This window comes from Coregonus lavaretus (genome assembly GCF_964263955.1).
Source record: "Coregonus lavaretus genome assembly, chromosome: 29".
NCBI lineage: Eukaryota > Metazoa > Chordata > Actinopteri > Salmoniformes > Salmonidae > Coregonus > Coregonus lavaretus.
In genome coordinates this window covers 20,776,402-20,800,851 of record NC_140016.1, presented here as the reverse complement: position 1 = coordinate 20,800,851, position 24,450 = coordinate 20,776,402, and the positions used below count along the sequence as shown (strand labels likewise).

The 24,450-nt window shown below is 41.4% G+C and overlaps 2 protein-coding genes across 2 annotated transcripts; both read right to left on the bottom strand.

Moving 5' to 3' along the window:
- Positions 1-2,523: 2,523 nt before the first annotated feature.
- On the bottom strand, positions 2,524-20,792 carry LOC311104886 (centromere protein I-like). The gene is made up of 20 exons (XM_084146852.1): positions 20,542-20,792; positions 19,816-19,953; positions 17,105-17,223; positions 16,849-16,956; positions 16,686-16,734; positions 16,355-16,401; positions 15,934-16,023; positions 15,606-15,737; positions 14,657-14,794; positions 13,293-13,413; positions 11,629-11,723; positions 11,289-11,406; positions 10,949-11,013; positions 10,516-10,625; positions 9,838-9,973; positions 9,462-9,586; positions 8,427-8,475; positions 4,524-4,742; positions 4,010-4,051; positions 2,524-3,827 (listed from the first exon to the last, which is right to left on the bottom strand). The coding sequence occupies exons 1-20, from the start codon at positions 20,708-20,710 to the stop codon at positions 3,678-3,680; spliced, it is 2,220 nt and encodes a 739-aa protein (XP_084002978.1). The 5' UTR covers positions 20,711-20,792; the 3' UTR covers positions 2,524-3,677.
- A 261-nt stretch (positions 20,793-21,053) lies between these two features.
- On the bottom strand, positions 21,054-24,254 carry LOC311104817 (putative acetylcholine receptor chaperone). The gene is made up of 2 exons (XM_084146744.1): positions 24,063-24,254; positions 21,054-22,926 (listed from the first exon to the last, which is right to left on the bottom strand). Exons 1-2 carry the CDS (start codon positions 24,180-24,182, stop codon positions 22,564-22,566), a joined length of 483 nt encoding a protein of 160 aa, XP_084002870.1. The 5' UTR covers positions 24,183-24,254; the 3' UTR covers positions 21,054-22,563.
- Positions 24,255-24,450: the final 196 nt, after the last annotated feature.

The following is a 24,450-nucleotide window of genomic DNA, read 5'->3' as shown; positions in this document are numbered from 1 at the left end:
AGACTGAAATACCCATGAATTAGGGAAAAGACGAAAAGTGCGCTGAGAATGATGCGAAGATGAACATTTCAAACCGCAGAAGAGCACTCAGGTCAGAGAAGCCCTCTAACGCTGGAGTCTCGCTCTCATTGCAGTTAACAGCAGAGACCTGCTTAAGGTGGCCCGCGCAGCTATTCAAAATAGTTCCGCGCATAGAAAATCTGCCTTAAAAATCTTACTTTTCAAAAATGTCGGTCAACTTTGTACCAGAATGTAATATTAAATGTTGGAAATACATATCCACTGATAGTCATCATCCATGAAAGGCTACTTTAGTTGGAGTTTCCTTGTCCTGTGATATAGCTAGTCTAATTATAGAATACTGTATAAAAGGATCCTATGCATTCAGGCAATGTTTTCAACCTCCCTCAAAACAAGGTGCCAAACAAAACAGCCGCAGGATAGTTCCACACCCCAGGGAGACTATTGGCTCCAGAGATGTGAACAGTGACAAGGGTCTCATTAAATCAAAGAATAAGGTTGTGGGGTATTCAAAGATTAAAAACACACAATTAAAAGTAGTATATCAGAGCTAAACTTTCAGCTGTGAAATGGAGGTACTTAGTTGCATAAAATGGGGTCTAGACACAGCAATGATCCAATTACGATCCCTTTTTATTTATCATTTATATGCATCTATGTATGCTTCAGGAAGACCCCTGCTAGCGCTGACACTGCTGCTGGGACTTTTTTTTAGGGAAAACACTTAATTATGATGAATTGATTGTTAAAGTGTCGGCAATTCATGTGAAATGGACCATTACATTGACATTGTTATACCGCTACGTTAGTGATGTGCGGGTTGACTCATAACCTGCAGGCCCCGTGGTTATTTCCGCAGGGCAGGTTTAGGATCATGAAATAGTGGGTGGATTAAGGGTGGGTGTGGTTTCGGTCGGGTTGAATAAAGAGAAAACAATACCTTTAAAAAATCCATAACTGTATAATTATTGTGCAATTTATATCTATAGGCTACACTGAGGTTTTTCTTTCATTATTGCATGCTATCTGGCATTAGCGCATAAGCCTATGGCCTAACTATGCGCGCAACATGCTTTTGGGAACAGGCAGAAAAAGTTAAGGTCCGAGGCAAAAGGGACAATGTTGGAGTTTAATTCAATAAGAGAAATGCTGTGAAATGGAGAGTTGTAAAATAAAGAGAAGGGAGGTCCAGAAAAGTAATGTTTGGGAAAGATTTGGTGAAGTGGTAAAAGAGGATGATAGCAGTGTGAAGGTTGTGATGTGCTACACAAATTCGACAGTCACTAGATTGGGACTTCAGATAGGCTTATGACACTTCAAGGGAACTGTAGCCTACTGTTCAGATGGACATGGAAACTGAAATCACTGACTATGTATTCTATAACTTCTCACATATCTTAATATTAACTCCTGCAGAATTAAGCATTTCTTGCAGTAAAATAATACACAAAATGTAGGCTACTTTTTGACTCGGGAACAGGAGTGGAGAAAAATGATTGATTTATTGAGAGAATGGAAATGTCTGTGGATGTGCTGTCTTTATCAGCATCATAAAAGCGGATAGTATTTCAACCACATAAAGTATGCATCCAAGCCAACTGAAATCTTTTCAGAAACATTTTGGGTCGTTTTCACAGCTTTCCATTTACTTACAACCTGTCAAACTAATGTCATTTGGAAATTTTGCACAGAAAACCTTTCCGTTTAAAAAACAAATATTGCATTTGATCCCGGTCCCTAAACGTCTTTGCTCCGCGAAATAAGCGGCGATGACAGAAAATGTGAACGATGTCAATTACACTGAACAAAACTATAAACTCAACAGGCAAAAATTTCAACAATTTTACTGAGTTACAGTTCATATAAGAAAATCAGTCAATTGAAATAAATTCATTAGGCCCTAATCTATGGATTTCACATGCCTGGGCAGGGGTGCAGCCATGGGTGGGTGTAGGCCCACCCACTTGGGAGACAGGCTCAGCCAATCAGAATAGTTTTCCCCCCACAAAAGGGCTTTATTACAGACAGAACTACTCCTTAGTTTTATAAACTGTCCGGGTGGCTGCTCTCAGACGATCCTGCAGGTGAAGAAGCCGGATGTGGAGGTCCTGGGCTGGCGTGGTTACACGTGGTCTCCGGTTGTGAGGCCGGTTGGACATACTGCCAAATTCTCTAAAATAACGTTGGAGGCGGCTTATGGTAGAGAAATAAACATTACATTTTCTGTCAACAGCTCTGGTGGACATTCTTGCAGTCAGCATGCCAACTGCACGCTTCCTCAAAACTTGAGACATGTGTATCGTGTTGTGACACAAAACTGCACATTTTAGAGTGGCCTTTTATCCCCAGCACAAGGTGCACCTCTGTAATGATCATGCTGTTTAATCAGCTTCTTGATATGCCACACCTACCTGTCAGGTGGATGGATTATCTTGGCAAAGGAGAAATGCTCACTAACAGGGATCGAAACAAATTTGTGCACAAAATGAGAAATATGTTTTTGGGCATATGGAACAGTTCTGGTATCTTTTATTTCAGCTCATGAAACATGGGACCAACACTTTACATGTTGCATTTAGATTTTTGTTCAGTATAGTTTGAAGCATTCATTGTATTGACGTATGACATTCGGGCGAGCAAGGGTTTACTTAGTCTTCTAGGGCAACATATAGGCTAATGGACAGAAGAGAAGCTGCGTGTAGCCTATTTAATTACAGACAAGTTGAGAAACAAATAGCCTACCAAAATGTCAGAAATCGAAAATCAGGCAAATCCTTCCGTCTCTGACTGTAGCCTACAACACATTTTCTATATTAGCGGGTTAGGGTCAGGTGCGGGCCTCAGATTTTCACATTGGCTATAGTCGGGCAATTGCGGGTGGGTGCACAAACAGCTGACCCACGCACCACTACACTACGTTGAAAAATAAAAAGGAACAATGGGCTGAAGAATTGACTCAATAGTGACATGAATACAGCCATAATACATACAGAATGCACACAAAGCAGACCTGTGGACCCCATTGTCAGTAATGGTGATGCTCAGAGGGGAAGTCTATGGTGGCACCGTGAGAATGTAGTGTCTGGCGTGCAATGTGTTTCCCTGCACCCAGCATGTTCCAAGATAACTGGAGAGCCAAGGGCCTATTAACTATCCAGATGGATCCTTCAATTAAGGGAAAATGTTTTCCAGAAGGTTGAGCCAGTACCTGCAATAGATACTGATGACTTCCCCCATAATGAATTCTACCGATGGCTTTTAATAGAAAATATATTCTGAATAAGTGAACATGTTCCAGCATGTTTAATGTTAGCTTTTTAGGAGCATTGGTGTAATTGAGTAAAAGACCAGGGGGGGGATGCTTTAATCTAAAATAAAATCCTAAAATAATATTTTTATTAATGTGCAAGTTCCACAGAAATAATAGATAGATGCGTAAGCTATACAAGAGAACAGACAACACATGAGCACCAAGCGGAATTAAAATAGGGACAGGACAAAATAAAAATACATCACGATTTTAAAAAGTGTCTATTTACAGAGATACTCTAGTCTCTTGTGAATCTTGCCTTGGAGAAGATGGCGAAAGATAAAACATGTATGCATCCTTTACAACAAGGAGAAGTTTCAGTCTTTTGTGTTTTATCCTCTGTCGTTTAACTGCTTGTGGGCTGGCTGTCTCCCTGACCCTGGTCATTGGTTCCAGCCGCAGAGCGCCGGTTGATGCTACTCTGGACAAACTGTTGGAGGCCCTGAAAGCCCTGAGAGAAGAGAAACTCCAGGTACCATACCCACTGCTTCCCGGCCTACAGAGACAGACGGACAGCGTTACAGACCATCCATTACACAAGGACCATCCAGGACCTCCTATGGCTTGCTGATCAGTAGCATGAGGTCCATAAAAAAATCAAACGGCACACTTTAAAATGCACATCAGTGCACGTACGTACAGTACATTAAAACGAAAGAAGTGGTAAGACTGCGGTACCTTTATGGAATTGAGATCCATTTCCTTCCTCTCTGGCCAACACTGATAAAGAGAGAAGCATTAATATTCAACAGTTTCCCCCCTCACAGTAAATCTCAATAGAACAGCGTACTGGGTGTTGCAGCGGTTCGGACCAAAAAGAGGTACTTGGATAATTAAACATGATGAAAAATCAAGTCTCATGCAGCGCCCATGAGTAATAAAATGTGATTCTGTATTAATGGATCTTCTATAAAAGATAAATTAATACCAAATTAATCTCCTTGTCCGGCCTTAAAATGTATTAATTCAACTGGAGAGGATGACTGCTCCCTTTTGCGTCAGGTGTTTCTCTTGAAGTTTGAAAATTAGACTTAATATATAAAGTGGACATTTATGAAAATTATATACAATACTGGTTTCATGGATCTGGACTTTATATAATGCCTGGCAAAATGCAATAAGTAAATAACTATATAAATCCAATTATCGCAAATATTTTCTAAATTAAATACAAATTCTAATCTAAACTCACTTTGCAATGAAAGTCAAGGGCGTAGCCGAGGAAGGCAGGGTGGTGGATGAGGTCGAAGCTGGTCCAGGGCTCGGGCACTTTGCTGAGAGCCAGGAGCTCCTGGTCCACCTCGATGGCCATGCCTGGCAGGAACATCTTGGAGTTCCACAGGCAGCTCACCATGAAAAGCAGGTAATGGTTAAACTCCCGGTACGTCTGCCTGCTGATGTGAAACGCCTGCTGTGATGGAGAGATGACAAGAAAGAGAGGAAAAAGAGAGCGATGGAGATGTAGTTTAAACACTGAATAAGCGTGTGACACATGCTAAATAAATAGGCTCTCTCATGGAATATCACCGGATAGGGTGTTGAGTGGTTAAATCTCAGGTCCATTATCTCTAATGTCTGCACGCGCTGACCAATTTGCATGCCGCTTACTGGACCCATTTGTCTTGGTAAGACGTGCTGTCGGAAATATGGGGTAAACATATTGGTGTTTTGCACCCAGAGTGCCTTCAGAAAGTATTCATACCCTTATAATTATTCCACATTTTGTTGTGTTAAAGCCTGAATTTAAAAAGGATTAAATAGATTTTTTTCTCTCACTCATCTTACACACAATACCCCATGACCAAGGGAAAACATGTTTTTAGAAATTGTAGCACATTTATTGAAAATAAAATACAGCAATCTCATTTAAATAAGTATTCACACCCCAGAGTCAATACTTTGTAGAACCACTTTTGGCAGTGATTACAGCTGTGACTCTTTCTGGCTAAGTCTCAGAGCTTTGCACACCATTTTGCGCAACATTTGCCCATTATTCTTAAATTCTTCAAGCTCAAGTTGGTTGTTGATCATTGCTACAGACATTTTCATGTCTTGCCATAGATTTCCAAGCCTATTTGAGTCAAAACTGTAACTAGGCTACTCAGGAACATTCAATGTCGTCTTGGTAAACAACTCCAGTGTATATTTGGCCTTGTGTTTTAGGGTTATTGTCCTGCTGAAAGGTGCATTTTTCTCCCAGTGTCTGTTGGAAAGCAGACTGAACCAGGTTTTCCATGACGATTTTGCCTGTGCTTAGCTCTATTCAGTTTATTTTTATCCTAAAAAAGGTTCCTAGTCCTTGCCAATGATAAGCATACCCAGAACATGATGCAGCCACCACCATGCTTAAAAATATGATGAGTGCTACTCAGTGATGTGTTGTGTTGGATTTGCCCCAAACGTACTGCTTTGTATTCAGGACAAAAAGTTCATTTCTTTGCCACATTTTTTTGCAGTATAACTTTAATTCCATATTGCAAACAGGATGCATGTTTTGGAATATTTGTATTATGTACAGGCTTCCTTCTTTTCGCTCTGTCATTTAGGTTAGTATTGTGGAGTAACTACAATGTTGTTGATCCATCCTCAGTTTTCTCCTATCACAGCCATTAAACTAACTGTTTTAAAATCACCATTGGCCTCAAGGTGAAATCCCTGAGCGATTTCCTTCCTCTCTGGCAACTGAGTTAGGAAGGGCGCCTGTATCTTTGTAGTGACTGGGTGTATTGATACACCATCCAAAGTGTAATTAATAACTGCACCATGCTCAAAGAGATATTCAATGTCTGCTTTTTTTCCTACCCATCTATCTATAAAATGGGATAGCTGACAACATTACGAAAACAATGTGCGCGCTTCCATGGGGCAGAACTCAGCCTGTTGTTGTGATTGTGGATGGCCAGATTGCTAGCAAGAATGATAAGAAACTACCATGTTTGGAATTGTAAGTGGCTTGTTTCATCTTGTTATTGACACCATGTCTTGATTTGAGGTGTTTGACGGATTTCATGTCAATGCTTATATGGCTAAAATTCGCTAGCTAGCTAACCAAAAACTGTAACAATGTATTTAAGAGACAACTAGTGCTTATGTGCAAATTTATTTATGTTTTCAATAAACATTGGAGACGAAATATAGCTTACATGTTGTCAACAATCTAAACCAACCTCAGCTGTTTTGCCCCATGGTTGTGCACGTGTTGTTTTTGTTGCTAAACAACCAACCTGTCTATACAGTTGAAGTCGGAAGTTTACATACACCTTAGCCAAATAAATTTAAACTCAGTTTTTCACAATTCCTTACATTTAATCCTAGTAAAAATTCCCTGTCTTAGGTCAGTTAGGATCACCACTCTTTTTTAAGAATGTGAAATGTCAGAATAATAGTAGAGAGAATTATTTATTTCAGCTTTTATTTCTTTCATCACATTCCCAGTGGGTCAGAAGTTTACATACACTCAATTAGTATTTGGTAGCATTGCCTTTAAATTGTTTAACTTGGGTCAAACGTTTCAGGTAGCCTTCCAACAAGCTTCCCACAATAAGTTGGGGGAATTTTGGCCCATTCCTCCTGACAGAGCTGGTGTAACTGAGTCAGGTTTGTAGGCCTCCTTGCTCGCACACGCTTGTTCAGTTCTGCCCACAAACTGTCTATAGGATTGAGGTCAGGGCATTGTGATGGCCACTCCAATATCTTGACTTAAGCCATTTTGCCACAACTTTGGAAGTATGCTTGGGGTCATTGTCCATTTGGAAGACCCATTTGCGACCAAGCTTTAACTTCCTGACTGATGTTGCTTCAATATATCCACATAATTTTCCTTCCTCATGATGCCATCTATTTTGTGAAGTGCACCAGTCCCTCCTGCAGCAAAGCACCCCCACAGCATGATGCTGCCACCCCCGTGCATCACGGTTGGGATGGTGTTCTTCGGCTTGCAAGCCTTCTCCTTTTTCCTCCAAACATAACGATGGTCATTATGACCAAACAGTTCTATTTTTGTTTCATCAGACCAGAGGACATTTCTCCAAAAAGTATGATCTTTGTCCCCTGATTTCTTTTGATTTTCCCATGTCAGGCAAAGAGGCACTGAGTTTGAAGGTAGGCCTTGAAATACATCCACAGGTACACCTCCAATTGACTCAAATGATGTCAATTAGCCTGTCAGAAGCTTCTAAAGCCATGACATCATTTACTGGAATTTTCAACACTGTTTAAAGGCACAGTCAATTTAGTGTATGTAAACTTCTGACCCACTGGAATTGTGATACAGTGAATTATAAGTGAAATAATCTGTCTGTAAACAATTGTTGGAAAAATTTACTTGTGTCATACACAAAATAGATGTCCTAACCGACCTGCCAAAACTATAGTTTGTTAACAAGACATTTGTGGAGTGGTTGAAAAACTAGTTTTAATGACTCCAACCTAAGTGTATGTAAACTTCCGATTTCAACTGTAGGTGCCCTTCTATGCGAAGCATTGAAAAACCTCCCTGGTCTTTGTGGTTAAATCTGTGTTTGAAATTCACTGCACGACTGAGGGACATTACAGATAATTGTATGTGTGGGGTACAGAGATGAGGTAGTCATTCAAAAATCATGTTAAACACTATTATTGCACACAGAGTCCATGCAACTAATTATGTGACTTGTTAAGCACATTTTTACTCCTGAACGTATTTAGGCATGCCATAACAAAAAGGGTTGAATACTTATTGACTCAAGACATTTCAGCTTTTCATTTTTAATTTGTAAACATTTCTAAAAACATAATTCCACATTATGGGGTATTGTGTGTAGATCAGTGACAAAATCTCAGTCAAGGGGTGTGTATACATTCTGAAGGCACTGTATACAAATGGCAGTATCTACTTAAACATTTAATTGCCTTCATACACTAGAATTGTTTTTTTGTATAAACGAGTAACCACCAAAATTGCAATTCTGTAATCAGCACTTAATTCTAATAGTTTCGTTCATCATGTGGACGGGTAGAAGTGGCCTCGCGAGGAGCCTTGAATTGCTTGATTATGCAAAAACACTGATAGATATGCAAAGCAGAGAACATATCTTAAAGGGAGTGCTTTCATTACCTTGGTCTCCTGTTGTTGGCACTTAGCAGAGATCAGGTTCTTCTTGTACCTGAAGAAAAGAGCAATACATGTAGTGGTCTGTATAAGGGTAGAAAAACAACCATATTGCTTTCCATGTTATGTAAACATCTGTCCTAAAGGCCATTTATTGTGAGCAGAAATTTTTACAAGAACAAGCTTAAAAACAACCACCATAGTAGCAGCAGTTGCTAAGACCAGATGTTTGGCCTGTTTTAATAAAAGCAGTGGTCTTTTGTCATGCTATAGATTCCCCTATTCTCAACTGGCGGACCGAGGTCCGGATCCGGACCCAGAAGGGGGTCAATACGGACAACGGGTCTAGTCGGCCTTCAACCTCTGGTATTACATGAACACACATAAGACACGTAACAATGTGTCGAATTGCAGGAAATGAGCTTTAAAACAGCAAAAACAATTCCCTGCCACATGCAAAATGTGTAGAAATGCTGGAAATTTGCTTTAAAACTGCAAAACGGTCTCTCCGCCAACAAGAGGGGTGTGAACAGTTTGGGGTCGCATGGGTTGTGAGGTGTGGGTTTGTTACTATGCCGATAAATGACATTATCCATCCGGACCTTTGCCACCTAGGAAATGTGTGTGACCGGACCTTTTTAACTAGTACTAGAGTACCCCTGCTATAGATGTATGCTTTGTGTATTTGTGCGACAAGACATTGGCGCTTTGAGCAATGCATGCCGTTTGTATTCTTCATGGGCTCGAAAGGTTCTCAGAGAAAATGGATCTTAGTGCAATTCTGCGCCCTGGACCCTTCATTATTATGAATCATAAATGCAATGTTCTGGCTGGCATGCCGCACCAAGACTGCTTACCATTCACTTCCGTTATCAAATATATATATAGGAGAAAGTTTGACATACATGCAGATGCTTTGCACACGACATGGCAGTGAACGCACTTTGTTTGTGAAAGATGACACTCTGACGTGACTGTGTTGACTTCCATCAGTCCCGGTGTTGACATTATAATATTGGCGTTGACATCACCACTCCTCACCTGTACATGATGTAGCCGAGGCGGTCCACGCTGACGGGGTCGGTGGCGAACAGGGCTGGGTAAAACACTCCCACGGGGGGCATGACCACCAGGGGGAGTCCGTACTTCAGGAACATGTCACACACCTGCATGGCACACACAGGGGCACACACTTCAACACCCCAGAAAGAACACGGTTGTCTCCTTTTCTAAATGGAGCATGAATATGGAACAACTGAGCCAGTGCACTCTGCTTAAAGTGAATGTGATTACGGGGATCAACCACTTAGTGTTCGAACAGTCCTGCACGGGTGAAATCACTATAAGAAGGGAGCACTGGACTCCCCCCCCCTTTATGTATTCAATGAAATGTACTGGCTTCATCTGGCTTGATTACCGTCTCGTAGAAGTCCAGGACGAAGCTGAGGAACAGGGAGTGGCAGCCCTCCAGCTGCAGCCCCACGGTGGCCAGGCGGCCCACGAAACGCACCAGCTCCATGACAGAGTCCATGAAGCCAGACAGAGTCATGTTCCTGGGGAGGAGTTGAAGAATAGTCACGTTATGCAACATAACACGCAGGCCTTAATAACAGGAAGGAAACACGTGAATCATAATGATGCATGGGACTAGTGAGACGTTCAAACAGGGGGCTTTGCCCTTGGATCATATTCATTTCTCCTTCAGCAGCCGCGCCCATCTCAGTTAACGCAATAAAAGACAATAACCAAATCAGCGCTGAGTGTGCAGCAATGCGGCCGGGCGGACAGAGACACACACACTGCAGTACATTACGCTGCTGCGTTCCAGAGGACAGTGTTGAGGAGAAACCGAGGAAGTTGAGAGGAGGTGGACAACCACAAACCACAGCCATCGATTTCAGCACAGCTTTTTTTTTCTCTCCAGAGGTGAAGTTTGAAATGGGAAGGGAATAAAAATGTATTGACAGGGTTCAGCCATTTGGGAAGAGTTTGAATACTGGAGAGGAAGACATTGAAATGTGTCTTTAACTAAAGGAAGTTCCAGGGCTTTGGTGTTGGAAGTGTGCGAGTGTGTGACTGGGACAGTGAGACTCACATGGGTGTGTGGCTGTGGAGACTGATGTCCAGGCCGTCCTCCAGGGCGTACACAGAGTGCCAGGTCAACCACTTCAACAGCATGTTGTTCAGACAGTCAATCACACTGCACTGGACAGACAACAGAGGGGTGGTAGACTTATTCAAAGTGGGGAAATAACTATATTTACAATGACAACAGGGTCGTAATAGGGCACACCGTAGCAAAACGTTGTAAAACGTCTCATCAGAAAACAAAAACAAAATGGTTCTCACTGCACAAGTACAAGTAGTTCCTCCCCATTTCAGTATGTTTTCTTCCGTTTTGTGCCAAATGAATACAACCCAGGATTAAAAGGCAGATGATAACTGGACTGTAAATGGATATAGTGGTATGATGCAAGCTTCTTATACTTAATTCAAAGCGGTTCTGGAGGTATTATGTTGACTATTACCTTGAAGAACAGCGTGGAGGTGAAGAACAGCTGCATGAGAGGCTCAAACAGAAGCTGGCTGATACCTGGGAGAGATGCGGGAGAGCAAGGAAATTTGCACAAACCATTTAATTCGACCATGTGACTACGTTTCCCAGGCTCCCTGGTATATGCTGCCAGCCTGCCATGTGCTGGGGATTGCATGGTTGCAATCCCCAGCACATGGCAGGCTGGCAGCATTTACCAGGGAGCCTGGGAAATGTAGTCACGTGTCTTCCCGCCGTTACAGTTCAGCAGTTTAATTAGGAGAGAGACTGGAGGAGAGGAGCGTAAGGCAGCCAAGCAAACAGGGCCTACTCACAGGAACTGGGGACCACAGGGATGTCACTCAGCAGGCCCAGAATCTGGGGGCGGAGGAGTGAACCGTCCCAAACGTTCAGGAACTTGTAGAGGAAGCCCTCGGTGCTGGAGAAGCCCTCCTGAGGACAGCGGGAGGGAGGGGGAGAGACAAAACATACGCATCTCAAATAAGCGTTTGACTGTGGCATTATTTATTAACGAGCAGCGAGGGGGAAGAGAGTGGGAGCAGAGAAGAGCGAGTTTAACATGCTCTGACAGATCCAAATCTGGCATTAAAGGGAAAGGTGGGGGTGGGAACTGGGGGTGAGAGGAGCCTGGAGGGGGTGAGGTGGGGAGCTCACCTGGAGGAACTGCTGCGTGGAGAGCAACATGTTGAGGAGGTGGAGGGCCTCGGACGAACTCCCAGAGCCCCCGTCCCCACTGCAGAACAGAAACTCTGAAACCCAAAAATAAAGAGGGAAATTAAGAGATTTTAAAATGGTGAAAAAGTCACATTGTGGATTTGTACAATCTTGACAGCCAAATGTTTAATTTTCATAAAAGCTTTTCTACAGAGCGTTGCTTTGCAATGCCTACTGGGAATGGCTGAGGGTTCAGTGTTTTGGGCCTTTCTTCTTTCTACTTCCTCTTTCACAACGTAAGACAAAGGTCAGATAGGTGTTGCTTATATGTATGTACAAGTGTGTGGTAGTGATGTCACAATCCCAGAATTTAGACTTCGATACCGATATCAGGTTTAGTATCACGATACTCGATACCATCACGATACTTAACACCAAAACGATACCACGCCAAAAAAAGAAGACGTTTTAGCCAAAGTCACAGAATGGCACTCGATCAACAGATCTTTGGAGGTCAATATCATTATATTTGAAATGTTCGATTTTTGAATGTATGCATTAATGAATCAATTATACAATCATACACTCAATTATACTCTTTTTTTTTACCAATCTAACTACATAAAAATATAATGGTAACCATTTATTTGAATGGTAAATCTCTATTGATAAACTGGGTAAATCCAAATTTAGCCTAGGCCTATCCACAATACAGGTGAAAGCAATTCAATAGGAGTGTGTGCATGCATTGAGTTATTGAGCTTGTTTTGGCTGATTTCATTGGGCTGCAGATGAAAAACAAAATGTTGTTTCCCTTCCATTTGGGAAGAATCTTATTATACTGATCAACCACATTTTCCTAAAAGAAGCAATGTCTTATTTAATACAAGTTTGCGCTGTCTCGAAGACCCATGACGTAATTTACACACACAGTTCGAAGCACAAAACATAGTAACACGCCATTTTCACATACAGTATGTTGACGTTGGGGTGGTGCTGGAGTCGATGAATATGGAGTTGAAAAATTGTGAACATTTCCTTTAACCTCTGTGCAGCATAAGTGGTGATGCAGCCCAGACTCCCAGTGACTTCAGTCCTTCCTTAGGACAGGCTAGAGCTAGCAATGAGTAAGAGCAGCGCGCACAAAGCAGGCACGGTGAGCACGGAGCAGGCACGGTGAGCACGGTGCAGGCACGGTGAGCACGGAGAGCTTGGAGCAGGCACGGTGAGCACGGTGCAGGCACGGTGAGCACGGAGAGCTTGGAGCAGGCACGGTGAGCACGGAGCAGGCACGGTGAGCACGGAGCAGGCACGGTGAGCACGGAGCAGGCACGGTGAGCACGGAGCAGGCACGGTGAGCACAGAGCAGGCACGGTGAGCACGCACGGTGAGCTTGGAGCAGGCACGGTGAGCACGGAGCAGGCACGGTGAGCACGGAGCAGGCACGGTGAGCACAGAGCAGGCACGGTGAGCACGGAGCGCTCGGAGCAGGCACGGTGCGCACAGTGTTAAGTGGGAAGATCGACAGATTTTTCACCTAGTTGGCTCTGGGATTGGAACTAGCAACCTTTCGGTTACTGGCTCAACGCACTAACCGCTAGGCTACCTGCCGCCACATTTCCGCAGAGAGAGAGAGACAACAGAGGAATACGTAGTGGTTGTACCCTCATGGAGGGCGTGGCCCAGCCAGAAGTTGAGTCGGAGGAAGGCGGAGTCATCTTGTACGTAGTCCAGGTAACAGAGGGCCAGACTGGAGCCCAGCAGAGAACCCATCTGGGATGGGAGCTGTGGAAGGGAGACATGATTATTAGAAGAGTCAACACACATTTACAGTATGCACATCAAACACCACCATCCACTCACGCTTTAAACACACTTATAATGACCAACCCCACCACCTTCCCACCCCACAACACAAACACAAATACATTTCAGCATACCAATTGAGGGGCCATCTAACTGCAAGCCAGCATCATGTTTTAAATAGCTTAATGTCAGGATATTAGCAGCCCCTATTGAAGAAGAGAATCTCTGTTGCCCATGTCCTTGTTTTCAATGAGTGAGCAATCAATCTGTCACTGAGTGACTGGACTAAATCTGTCACATCTACTTATCCTCATAATACAGTCATCATGGCCATGTCTGTGGCAGGAAGCATTCAGACATTTCTCCACACGGGCTGGCCGGTTTGTCTATTGTGTGAATAGCTGCCCGGCAATATGGAAACTTAATAAATAAAGAGAAAGACAGACAGATTGTCAATGGACATGGCTGAGTCTTCCCATAATTAAGGAGCAAACGCATCGTTCCTCATGCGCTGCATGATGGACAGTACTAGCTGATCTGTCCTGTCCACCAATAGCCATAAAAAGTAGCAAGTGCTGTCACAACAGCTTGTTGGACACGTTGGCTCCGTGGGGGGAATTGATGTAGCGTGAAGCATAAATGTCCTTAAGCATTTTAAAGAAATGTAGCTGGGTTGATCAGGTCAATGGATCTGCCAAGCAAACAGTATTTGTGTGCAGCACTTTTGTAATTGTCAATGCTTTATAACTTTTTCAATGTGGCTCCACGTTATACATCTCTGTTGGCCTGTTAATTCATGACTTGTTTGGACAAACACACCATGATGAAGTCTGTAAACGGAGCAATAACAAATTTAGAACACAAACGACATGGAGAGCTCAAGACTTCGTTTTATGGCTCAGAGAAATAAACACATGACACTGCCAGTCCTCAAACTGAGTGGCAGACAAGGTTGAGCCCTTGTTCTGTTCTGTGCTCCAACCATAACTGTGCCGGTGACATAGCTCCCCCATGTGTTCGCAAAATGACACTACAAGTGAAACGGGTAGTGCTGGGCACCTTCAGAACACAGTATATCCATCCTGCTTAAATCCTCACCTTCCATCTGTTTCAAACCAAAGTATCTCTAGGCTATACTGCTGTGTGACTAATCAGACTGCTGAGAGAGAGAAAAAAATACAGATTGAGATAAAGACAGAGAGAAGGGGGAGGAGAGGGTTACCTCTATGCAGTGGAGGTTGTCCAGCAGCTGTGGGAAGGAGTGGAGTTGCTCCAGGGGGAAGACCTTCCTGCTGCTCGAGGAGGGGGAGTTCCTCTGGACAGATGAGCTCAGCGATGGCAGCTCCAGATGATGGTATTTCTGACAGATGGATGGATCAGTGATTGGAGTATCAGTACATCCATTCGTAAACAGTTCATTAGGTACAGACACAAAACAAGAAGGGCTTGATCTATGTAGGACAAAAGTGAATAAAATGTTTACAGTCTAACATACACCGAGTATACCAAACATTAGGAACACCTTCCTAATATTAAGTTGCACCCCCTTTTGCCTTCAGAACAACCTCAATTCGTCAGGGCATGGACTCTACAACGTGTCGAAAGCATTCCACAGGGATGCTGGCCCATGTTGACGCCAATGCCTCCCACAGTTGTGTCAAGTTAGCTGGTTGTGCTTTGGGTGGTGGATCATTCTTGATACACACGGTAAACTGTTGAAACTGAAAAACCCAGCAGCATTGCAATTCTTGACACACTCAAACCGGTGCGCCCTGGCACCTGCTACCATACAACGTTCAAAGACACTTAAATCTTTTGGCTTGCCCATTCGCCCTACACATACACAATCCGTCTCAATTGTCTCAAGGCCTAAAAATCCTTCTTTAACCTGTCTCCTCCCCTTCATCTACACTGATTGAAGTGGATTTAACAAGTGACATCAATAAGAGATCATATCTTTCACCTGGTCAGTCTGTCACGGAAAGTGTTCTTAATGTTTTGTATACTCAGTGCATTTTGAATGCAATAAATAGTTACTGACCCCATAACTACAATTTAGCAAGCGCCAATATTCTTCTAAATGCTATAAATTAGCACTAAGACCCTAAATAAAGACACTGTTCAAGATCATTGGTTTCCCTGTTACGCCACAGCTCATCTGATCTCCATACCCTCTTCCTGGAGTTGGTCTTGTGTTTCACTCCCAGGGTCAGGCTGATGTCTGACGACACTTGGCCGTTGTTCCTCTTCTGGACAGCACTGAGCGCTGCCTTCCACGTGGAGTTGTGATTCTTAAACCCACTCTGAACGACAGCAGAAAATATACACGGTGACATTAAGTATGTTTGTCAGGGTTTCAATTAAGAGAATTGGATTGGAATTTCAATTTACTTCCGGATTTGATATGGATGAAATCGACCCCAACCCTGATGTTTGGTGAACGACAATGTGTGGTTTGTGCAATGGACAGAGGTCACTAGGTGTGATCTGTGTACTAACCCTCATTCGTGATGGAAGAGCAAGTGTCACCAACTCGGGGCAAAACACTTTGTACAACGACAGCAAGTGCAACAGGAATGACTGCCTGCCCTGGGGAGACAGTAGACGAGAGGAAATTAATGGAACTCTCAGTGCAACATCCTGACAGTGGGGACTCCGCTCTCAGTTTGATGGATGTAGCAATAATTCAGAGTGTAACTATAGATAATGCTACTGAGGATAAACTATTTTGGGGATTTATGTAACAAGAGCTTCAAACAATACGTAAGTATTCTCCCCCTGCCATTTATCACCAAGTATTTCATAATGGTAATACAATCATTAGATGTCTCCAAGGCATTCACAAGGTATTAAGGTGCATTAAAACATTACAATCATTGACCAAAAACATTTAAACAGGACAATACTATATTTGTTGTACCATTTTTGCTTGGAGGTCCAACAGTTTTCTGACTCGGAATGTCCGAACTATGACAGGGAAAAACCAAGAAAGGGATAAGAGCAATGTTGTGCTGCAGAAACAACGTGTACCACAGGGTTCTTCAATTCCGGTCCTGGAGGGCCGAGACACCTCTGTTTTTCATCCTCTCCTTCTAATCAGGGGCTAATTCAGACCTGGGACACCAGGTGAGTGCAATTAACTACCAGGTAGAGAAAAAAAAACAGAAGTGTTTCGGCCCTCCAGGACCGGAATTGAAGAACCCTGGTGTACCGTATCGTAAAGGTTCATTGACTAACAAAAAGCCACTTACCACTCTCCCTCCTTGTCAAAAGGTAGAGCAAATGGCAGATGTAAGGAGACTGAAACACAAAACAAATCCATCATTACTTAAACAGCAAAGCAATGCCAATGTAAACACTCAAGACATTCATTGATATCATTAGAGCAAGGGGGAATATGACTCCTGCACATACCAAATTCTCCTCTGTCACAAAGTTGAAGATGAAGCCATAGATGGCTCGAAGATTGTCCTTGGAGTCGATCATGTCGAAAACAGTCAGCACCCACCGAAGGAAAAGAACCTGGAAAACACCCATAACACCGGTTTCAAGCAGTTAGAGGGAAAGTGGACAGAGCAATTCTGATAACAATTGTTTTGTAATGTTTGGTCTTCAGTGTCAACATTTAAATCTGTGACTTGTAAAGACCTTTGAAAGAGGAGCTCTTTACCTGTGTGCTGATGGCTATCTTGCTGACGCATAACCACGCCACAGCTCGAACAACGGCCTCCTGTGGCACCACGGTGGCGGGGATCAGAAACTTCAGGACCCGAACACACGTCACACCTCCTGTTCAGGGCATGAAAAAGAGCAGAGCGCTGAAATGTTATGTATGGTCAAATGAATTTGTCATAGTGTAAATTGCTATTTCAGGTCAGTCTGTCTAAGCAAATGGCTGCAGTTTCCACTGAGTGATTCTTTTTTGTTTTTAGGGGGTAGATCAGCTTTAATTTGGCAGATAGATTGTAACTTCCATCAATGTAATTGTCTGCATCACTTCCAATCCCCCATATGTTTTTTTTCTTGCATATATATATATATATATATATATATATATATATATATATATATATATATATATATATATATATATATATATATATATATATATACATACACACACACACACACACATATACATACATCTTTCCAACCCCACCATCCCTTCCTTAATTGGAGTAAACTAGTGAACAACAATGCTTAGGCCTCTACTTCATCCTTATACATACTATATACATTTTATGGACACAGTCAATAATTATATTTTGTTTGTTTTTACTCCTGAACTTCCTCCGATCATTTTCATGATGTCCATCAGGTATGCTTCTATATGCCATATCTTTCTAACTGTGCTCTTTCACAAAAGCTCACAATATATAACCTATATACTTATTATGGACACAGTATGTCTTACACTAGTTATCTTGTTGTTATTAGTTGTTGTTATTAGTCCCATCCTTCAGCTCCATTCAACACCTCACATCTATCTCTTAACACCATCCATATTGGATTTATATTTGCCATATATTTTTCAACTGTACTGTGATGTTTTACAAAAGTTCTGAACCTTTCTATTCTCATTGTTTCTACAGTTTGTGAATTGAAAATAAACATTTTTGCTAATCTCTTCCCAACTATTTTGCAATCTATATGGGACGGCTGTCAATCTTTTGGTCCTTAAATGAAACTGGTAAACTTTTTTATTTATCCCAATTTTCTTTAACCAATTATGTTCTTTAATGCAAGGCCGACAGACAAGTTCCTTACTTTTTCCTCCTTCCACTTTCCTCTTCCATTTTTGCAGTAATGCTGCAATTATTTGGTTGTAATTTTGGGTAGAGCAGACATTTCCATATGTTTTTGTTAGCTGCATGTGCGACATAACTCCACCATTCCTACCGATAATGTCATTTACGAAGATTATAATTTCTTTTTTCAAAAAAGAACTTTTTTTTTTTTTTATCAATTAGTATATTTGAGTTTAACCACAATATTTGTTGCAATATTTGTTCTGTCATTTCTGGAGGACTAAATTGAAATTGCAACCAACTTTCTATGGCTTGTTTTAGAAATAGTGATATTTGGGAGATTATTTCCTTTTCAAATACCTGAAAGTGAGGGGTTGTAATCTGAATAAAGGGAAAAAGTCCCTTCTTGAACATTAGGTGAGACAATCTTACTAGTTTGCTAGGTAACCAGTTCGGATTTAAGTATAATTTTTGTATGACTGAAGCTTTTAGCTTTCGCTAGGCGTAGGCAAGACCATAAGCAAATAGGTAAACTGGGATAATACTAAAGAGTTAATCAGGATAATTTTTCCACAAATTGACAGGTATTTACCTTTCCATATTAGCAAGATCGTATCTATTTTTGCTAACTTTCTATTAAAATGTATTGGCGTGAGATCATTTATTTCATTTGGGATATGTATTCCGAGTATATCCATGTCACCATCAGACCATTTTATTGGTAAACTACAAGGTAATGTAAAACCACCAATTGTGCAAGTTCTCCCACTGGGGCGGCAGGTAGCTTAGTGGGTAAGAGCATTGAGCCAGTAACCGAAAGGTCACTGGTTCTAATCCCCAAGCCGACTAGGTGAAAAATCTGTCGATGTGCCCTTAAGCAAGGCACTTAACCCTAATTGGTCCTGTAAATTGCTCTGGATAAGAGTGTCTGCTAAATGACAAAATAATAATAAAGCTAATGTAAAAAAAATATTTTTTAGTGATCCAATACGTAATATAGTACATTTATCATAATTTGGTTGTAATCCAGAGAGGTTTGAAAATGTATCTAGATCCTCTATGAGGCTGTGGAGGGATTCAAGTTGTGGAGTTAAAAGAAAACATGATTCATCAGCGTACAATGACACCTTTGTTTTTAAACCCTGGATTTCTAATCCCTTGATATTATTGTTGGATCTGATTTTAATAGCTAACATCTCGATGGCAATAATAAATAGATATGACGATAGTGGACAACCTTGTTTCACTCCTCTTGACAGTTTAAAACGTTCTGAGAAAATGCCATTATTTACTATTTTACACCTAGAGTTACTATACATGATTTTAACCCAATTTATAAGAGATTGTCCAAAATTGAAATGCTCCAGGCATTTATATATAAACCCCAGTCGTACTTTATCAAATGCCTTTTCGAAGTCTGCTATGAATAGTAGGCCTGGTTTCCCAGATTTTCCATAGTGTTCTATTGTTTCCAGTACTTGCCTTATATTATCTCCAATGTATCGCCCATGTAAAAAACCTGTCCATTATTAGAATGAATAATGTCCGACAATACCTTTTTAATTCTATGCGCTATACATTTTGCTAGAATTTTTGCATCACAACACTGAGTGATTGTTGGTTGTTGTCGTACCCATACGGAGGCTCATTGCGTAGTCCAGCATGACAGAGATCGCCTCAGGAGGGAGTCCTCGACTGAGCCCCACTCTCTCCACCAGCACCAGGTTCCTCTCCAGCACATGGTTCCCTAAGCATGGGGTACCCGCCTCCACTATGAAACAAACAGACAACTCACTGTGAATCCAGACACTGGTGGATGCCCTTTAACTACAGTAGTTAACGTTAGCTAGTTGGTTACTTTTAGTTAGCAATTCAATTCCAATGTATACAGTAGTTTTCATAACAAACAATGTTAGCTAGTAACATCCTGCTGTAACATTTCCAGTCACATGCTTCTAACCATTTCTTATTAATTTCTGTAGGCTGTCTCCTCTGTTTGTGGATTAGTTATATGCATCCGTTGTACTTTCTAGTTAAATGATGACTAGCAAATTGTGCATGTACTTCAGGCATGTCTAGCCATAACGTTACCCCGCCCACACTCGTTATGCATTAGCTTGTAAACCGGCTAGCTCGCTAGGTAGCAAAATAAGTTACAGTAAAAGGGTGTTTCCAACACAAGAAGGCTGAGCGGGCTTGAAAGTTTACATATTTTGACAGAAAATAACCTGTTCTGCCATTACGGGCAATTAGTTCACGTTGGAGTTTAAAAAGTAGCTAAAATATTAGTTACGTTTGACTTCTACAAGCATTAGTAGTTATATGCTAGCTAGCTAACGATAGCTTCCTATATAGCTACCTTCTGAGAAGTACTTCAGCGCAAGCAGAAATGGATCCCCAGCCTCGTTCTTTCTTCTTTCTTTCTCCAACACTCGCAAACTTCTGTTAGAAGTTCGGCTAGAAACTGACAAATCGCTTCCAGATGATGAGTCCAAATCTGACCTCGACAGGTACGCAGCTTTTGCCATTGCTACATAGCTAAAATGTATTGTGTTTTCCTCAGGCACGAAGTCATTCAAACAAAACTCAAATCTTGCGCGCGACCGTTTGTTCTGCGCAGGCGCACGTAATACTTCCGAGAGTGTCTTGAGGACTAGTTCCCTGGGCATTGTAGTCCAACGGCCTCAGCAGGACTACATATAAACTGGTTGTAGGCTCATTCATATCAAGAAGCCTAGTTCAAGTACTCTAATTTTGCAATAAACTGAATGCAATCCAAGCATTCATTCGCCTTTCTAAAATTGTTTGAATGTTTTGTGAATAACTGCTAATTTGAACTGAATAAAAATATACATAATGGACACATAGCTTGGCGATCTCGCTCATACATTTCTTTATTTAGCTCATTTTGTTTTACAGAAGCATTATGAATGTTAAAGACCATCTGAACAACTGCTCATCTGACTGAAACTTCCCCTTTATCTACTCATGATCACTAAAGGTATCATCACTTATATATGAAACAAATACCTTTCTATTACAAGAATAGCCCAGTGGTAATGGTTATACTCATAGGAATACTTATCTAACACAGTAATTCAACAGAATACTGTTAAAAATCCCAGAGCAAAATAGACTCACAGATAAACATAAGCCTTTGTTGTCATTGGATGTAAAGAGAGACAAAGTCCTTTATTAAAAGACAAAGATCAAGTCCTTTATTGGATATGTCATTTGACAAAGCAGCTGGTCTATTGATTGTGGTTCAGAGACATAGAGACAGCACTAAGCTAGCAACCATAGATGTATGGATACACATAATTGCTAGCAAAATTCCTTCCCATAGGTCTCTCCTCCACATGAGTTCTTGAACAACAGTGTTGGGTCGAATAAAGTGATTAATCAATTAGAGATGAGCGAAAGACTTGCCATTTGACCGTTCGGTTTTTCTTTTGGGAAAAGGGGTACATTTTCATGCATAAGAATAGTTACAAGAAAATCTAATCAACAGGAAAAAGCTTGGACGAAACTAATATGAATTCACTAAAATTATTCTTATTTTACTAATACCAATGGAAATATGTGATAATGTATATTGTATTTAAATAAATGTGAGTCAATGTTCAACTACAATATATCTCTGAACAGTGCTGATAAGCTATGAGTTTGGTTTAAACCATTTAATTATGAACCATGCTTAATTACTGTAAAATAACAATTGAATTCAAGGGATATCATTAGCATCCTACCTAAAATAAAATAAAAATAGAAAAGTACCAATCTTCAATAGTGGAAAACATCAGCATTCTCAAAGCCAACAAAGTCCCTCAAATTGGTATTTGTGTCAAAAACAAACTAAAAACATAGGCATGCTGTATCTTATGTTTTGATAGATGCTAAATAAAAATGGGTAATAGGAGTTTTGAGGGTATGTTGTATTTATTGAACGTTAATTGGGAGATCCTACTATTTCGTGAGTTTACTCATGTATTCATCCCTACATCACAACCTTTCCTCAGTTATGATTCCTAACCCGGGGAACGAGGAAAAATACCAATTGGCTGGTGAGACAAAAGGTCCTATCTTTTTTTGAAAGAGTTGAGCTGATTACAGTTGCCACAAGTATGTTTGTCCACTGTCAAGGTTGGGATACAGGACAAGGGGATTGCAGTTTTAGGATGAGAGTGCAAGGGAGCAGGTGAAACCAATAATCAGTCAGCCAAAAGGGCGTGAGAGGGAGGACGGGTGGGTGGTTGACTGGGTGGATAGATCACTCCTTGTGGCGACTGTGTTTCTTTTGAATCTGAATTGCTACAATCCAAAGAAACGCACAAGGTTCCGTTTCGCTGTCGCTCTGCCCAGACTGGACGGTCAGACCTGATTAGGATTGCTTGACTTTGTTATTTTCCTGGGCATTGATGTGTTCTTCCCTGCTCTCCTCCCTCTCAGGTCGGTCCTCACTCTGGCGGGCAATGAGCAGTCGGCAGGTGAGCAGAATACCAAAGACCAGAGCATGGGCATATCGTTTCAGGGGGTCTCCTACTAGCTGGTGGAAGAAGAGGACTGCCAGCATGACCAGCAAGAGCAGGAAGTTAGCCACATCCTTGGGTCTCCCTGGCACCAATGTCAGAACCACACCACAGCCCACCTCCAGTGAGCCAATGATCTTACGGAGCAGCACCGAGCTGATGCCCATCTTCTTTAGACCTGGCAAGGCCTTGGCATAGCTCTTGTATGCCCTTTTCTGAAAAGCGAGGAGAGAGAACATTTCAGCATTCATTTTCATAGATGCAAAAGAGGTAATTCCATTCATTATTAGTGGCGCACTATAGGCTACAGTATATAATTTCTCCAATTTGTAGAACCTTGTTCTAAGGAAGTTTCAGTTCCAATAGGACCATGTCTAGGCCTACCAGTTTATCTATAATCATGACACTGACACAGACGTCTTTGTTGTTAATTTTATCAAAATAGTCGAACTATTGAGTTTTAAGAGTTATAACTGTAAGTAGTATATACAAGCATCACCGAAATGCCCTTTTCCTATAGGATGGAAAATCTGGAATAAGGAAGGGCTTGGGCCTACAGCAGTGACACCACCAAAACCACTGTCTTTGATATTCCTTAAAATACTCAAATCAACCAAAACGTTGAAATGTAATGACTAGGCCTATTCGGCATGGAATAAGAATTACATTAGAACATACATGAATGAGGAGCAGAGCACAGATGAGCATTAACATCGCTGGTAGCCTAATAAGCAAAGTCAACATCCGCACCAAACAGGCAGGTGCACCTCAGAATTTGCTCGAATGCGCCGCCATTGCCTGTAGCCTATATGTAAAAATGTACCTTCAAAAACAGTTTTTTAAATTAATATTAGGCTAATAATAACAGATAATTTGACATTAAATAGGCCTACTACTGGACAAATGTGTAGGCCTACTGTTATTTGCCTAGTCGCTATTTCAAATAAACAGGCCTATTTATTTGTAGCCGAATAAACTGTAGCCTATTCATTCGATTTTAATTATGCCTAAAGGTAATCTTTTATTTTATGTAATCTTTCGTAGAAAAATAGACAAACGTAATATTTTTCTATCATTATACTTCAATAAATCATTTATTATCGGCTATAATAACGCAGCAGGTCCCATCATTTCATTGCTTGCTTGGGTAAATTCATTCCCACGATTGAAACAAACCATACAATCAAATCGTATATATCAGTTAGATATTATAAGCTATTTTATTTCATGATCTTTTACAAATGTGGGTCAGCAGCACACAGCACATTATTAGAGCCTGAGAGCGTTGATATAGGCAGAACAATGGCTTTCGCTTCCAGCTGCAGCTTATTGTCGCTAAAGGTTTACTTACCATCTCACTGTAAGCATCTTTGCTTAATCTTGGTGTGAGCTTTATGGTGCCCATGAAGACGAAAAAAAGACCAAGAGCGAAAGAGAGGGCCACAATGGTTATCGTCCTCGGTGAAGCCATCTTCGGTGTTGTGTGTCCCGGTTTCGCCACCAAGCTAGTGTCTCGGCGGCCGCTATTCAGTGTATTCACTGAAACACTGACTGTATTATTCCCTGTGAAGATGCTAGGGGGATGGGCTTCTGGAAGAGCGACAAAAATGGCGACAGGAAATTTGTACACAGGGTCCAAATGCCCATTTATGGGGCCCGTATACCAAGCAATATTATCAGGTTATCTGTAAAATGTAGTTAAAATCTAAGCATTTTGCGAATGCATATTATTTTATCAT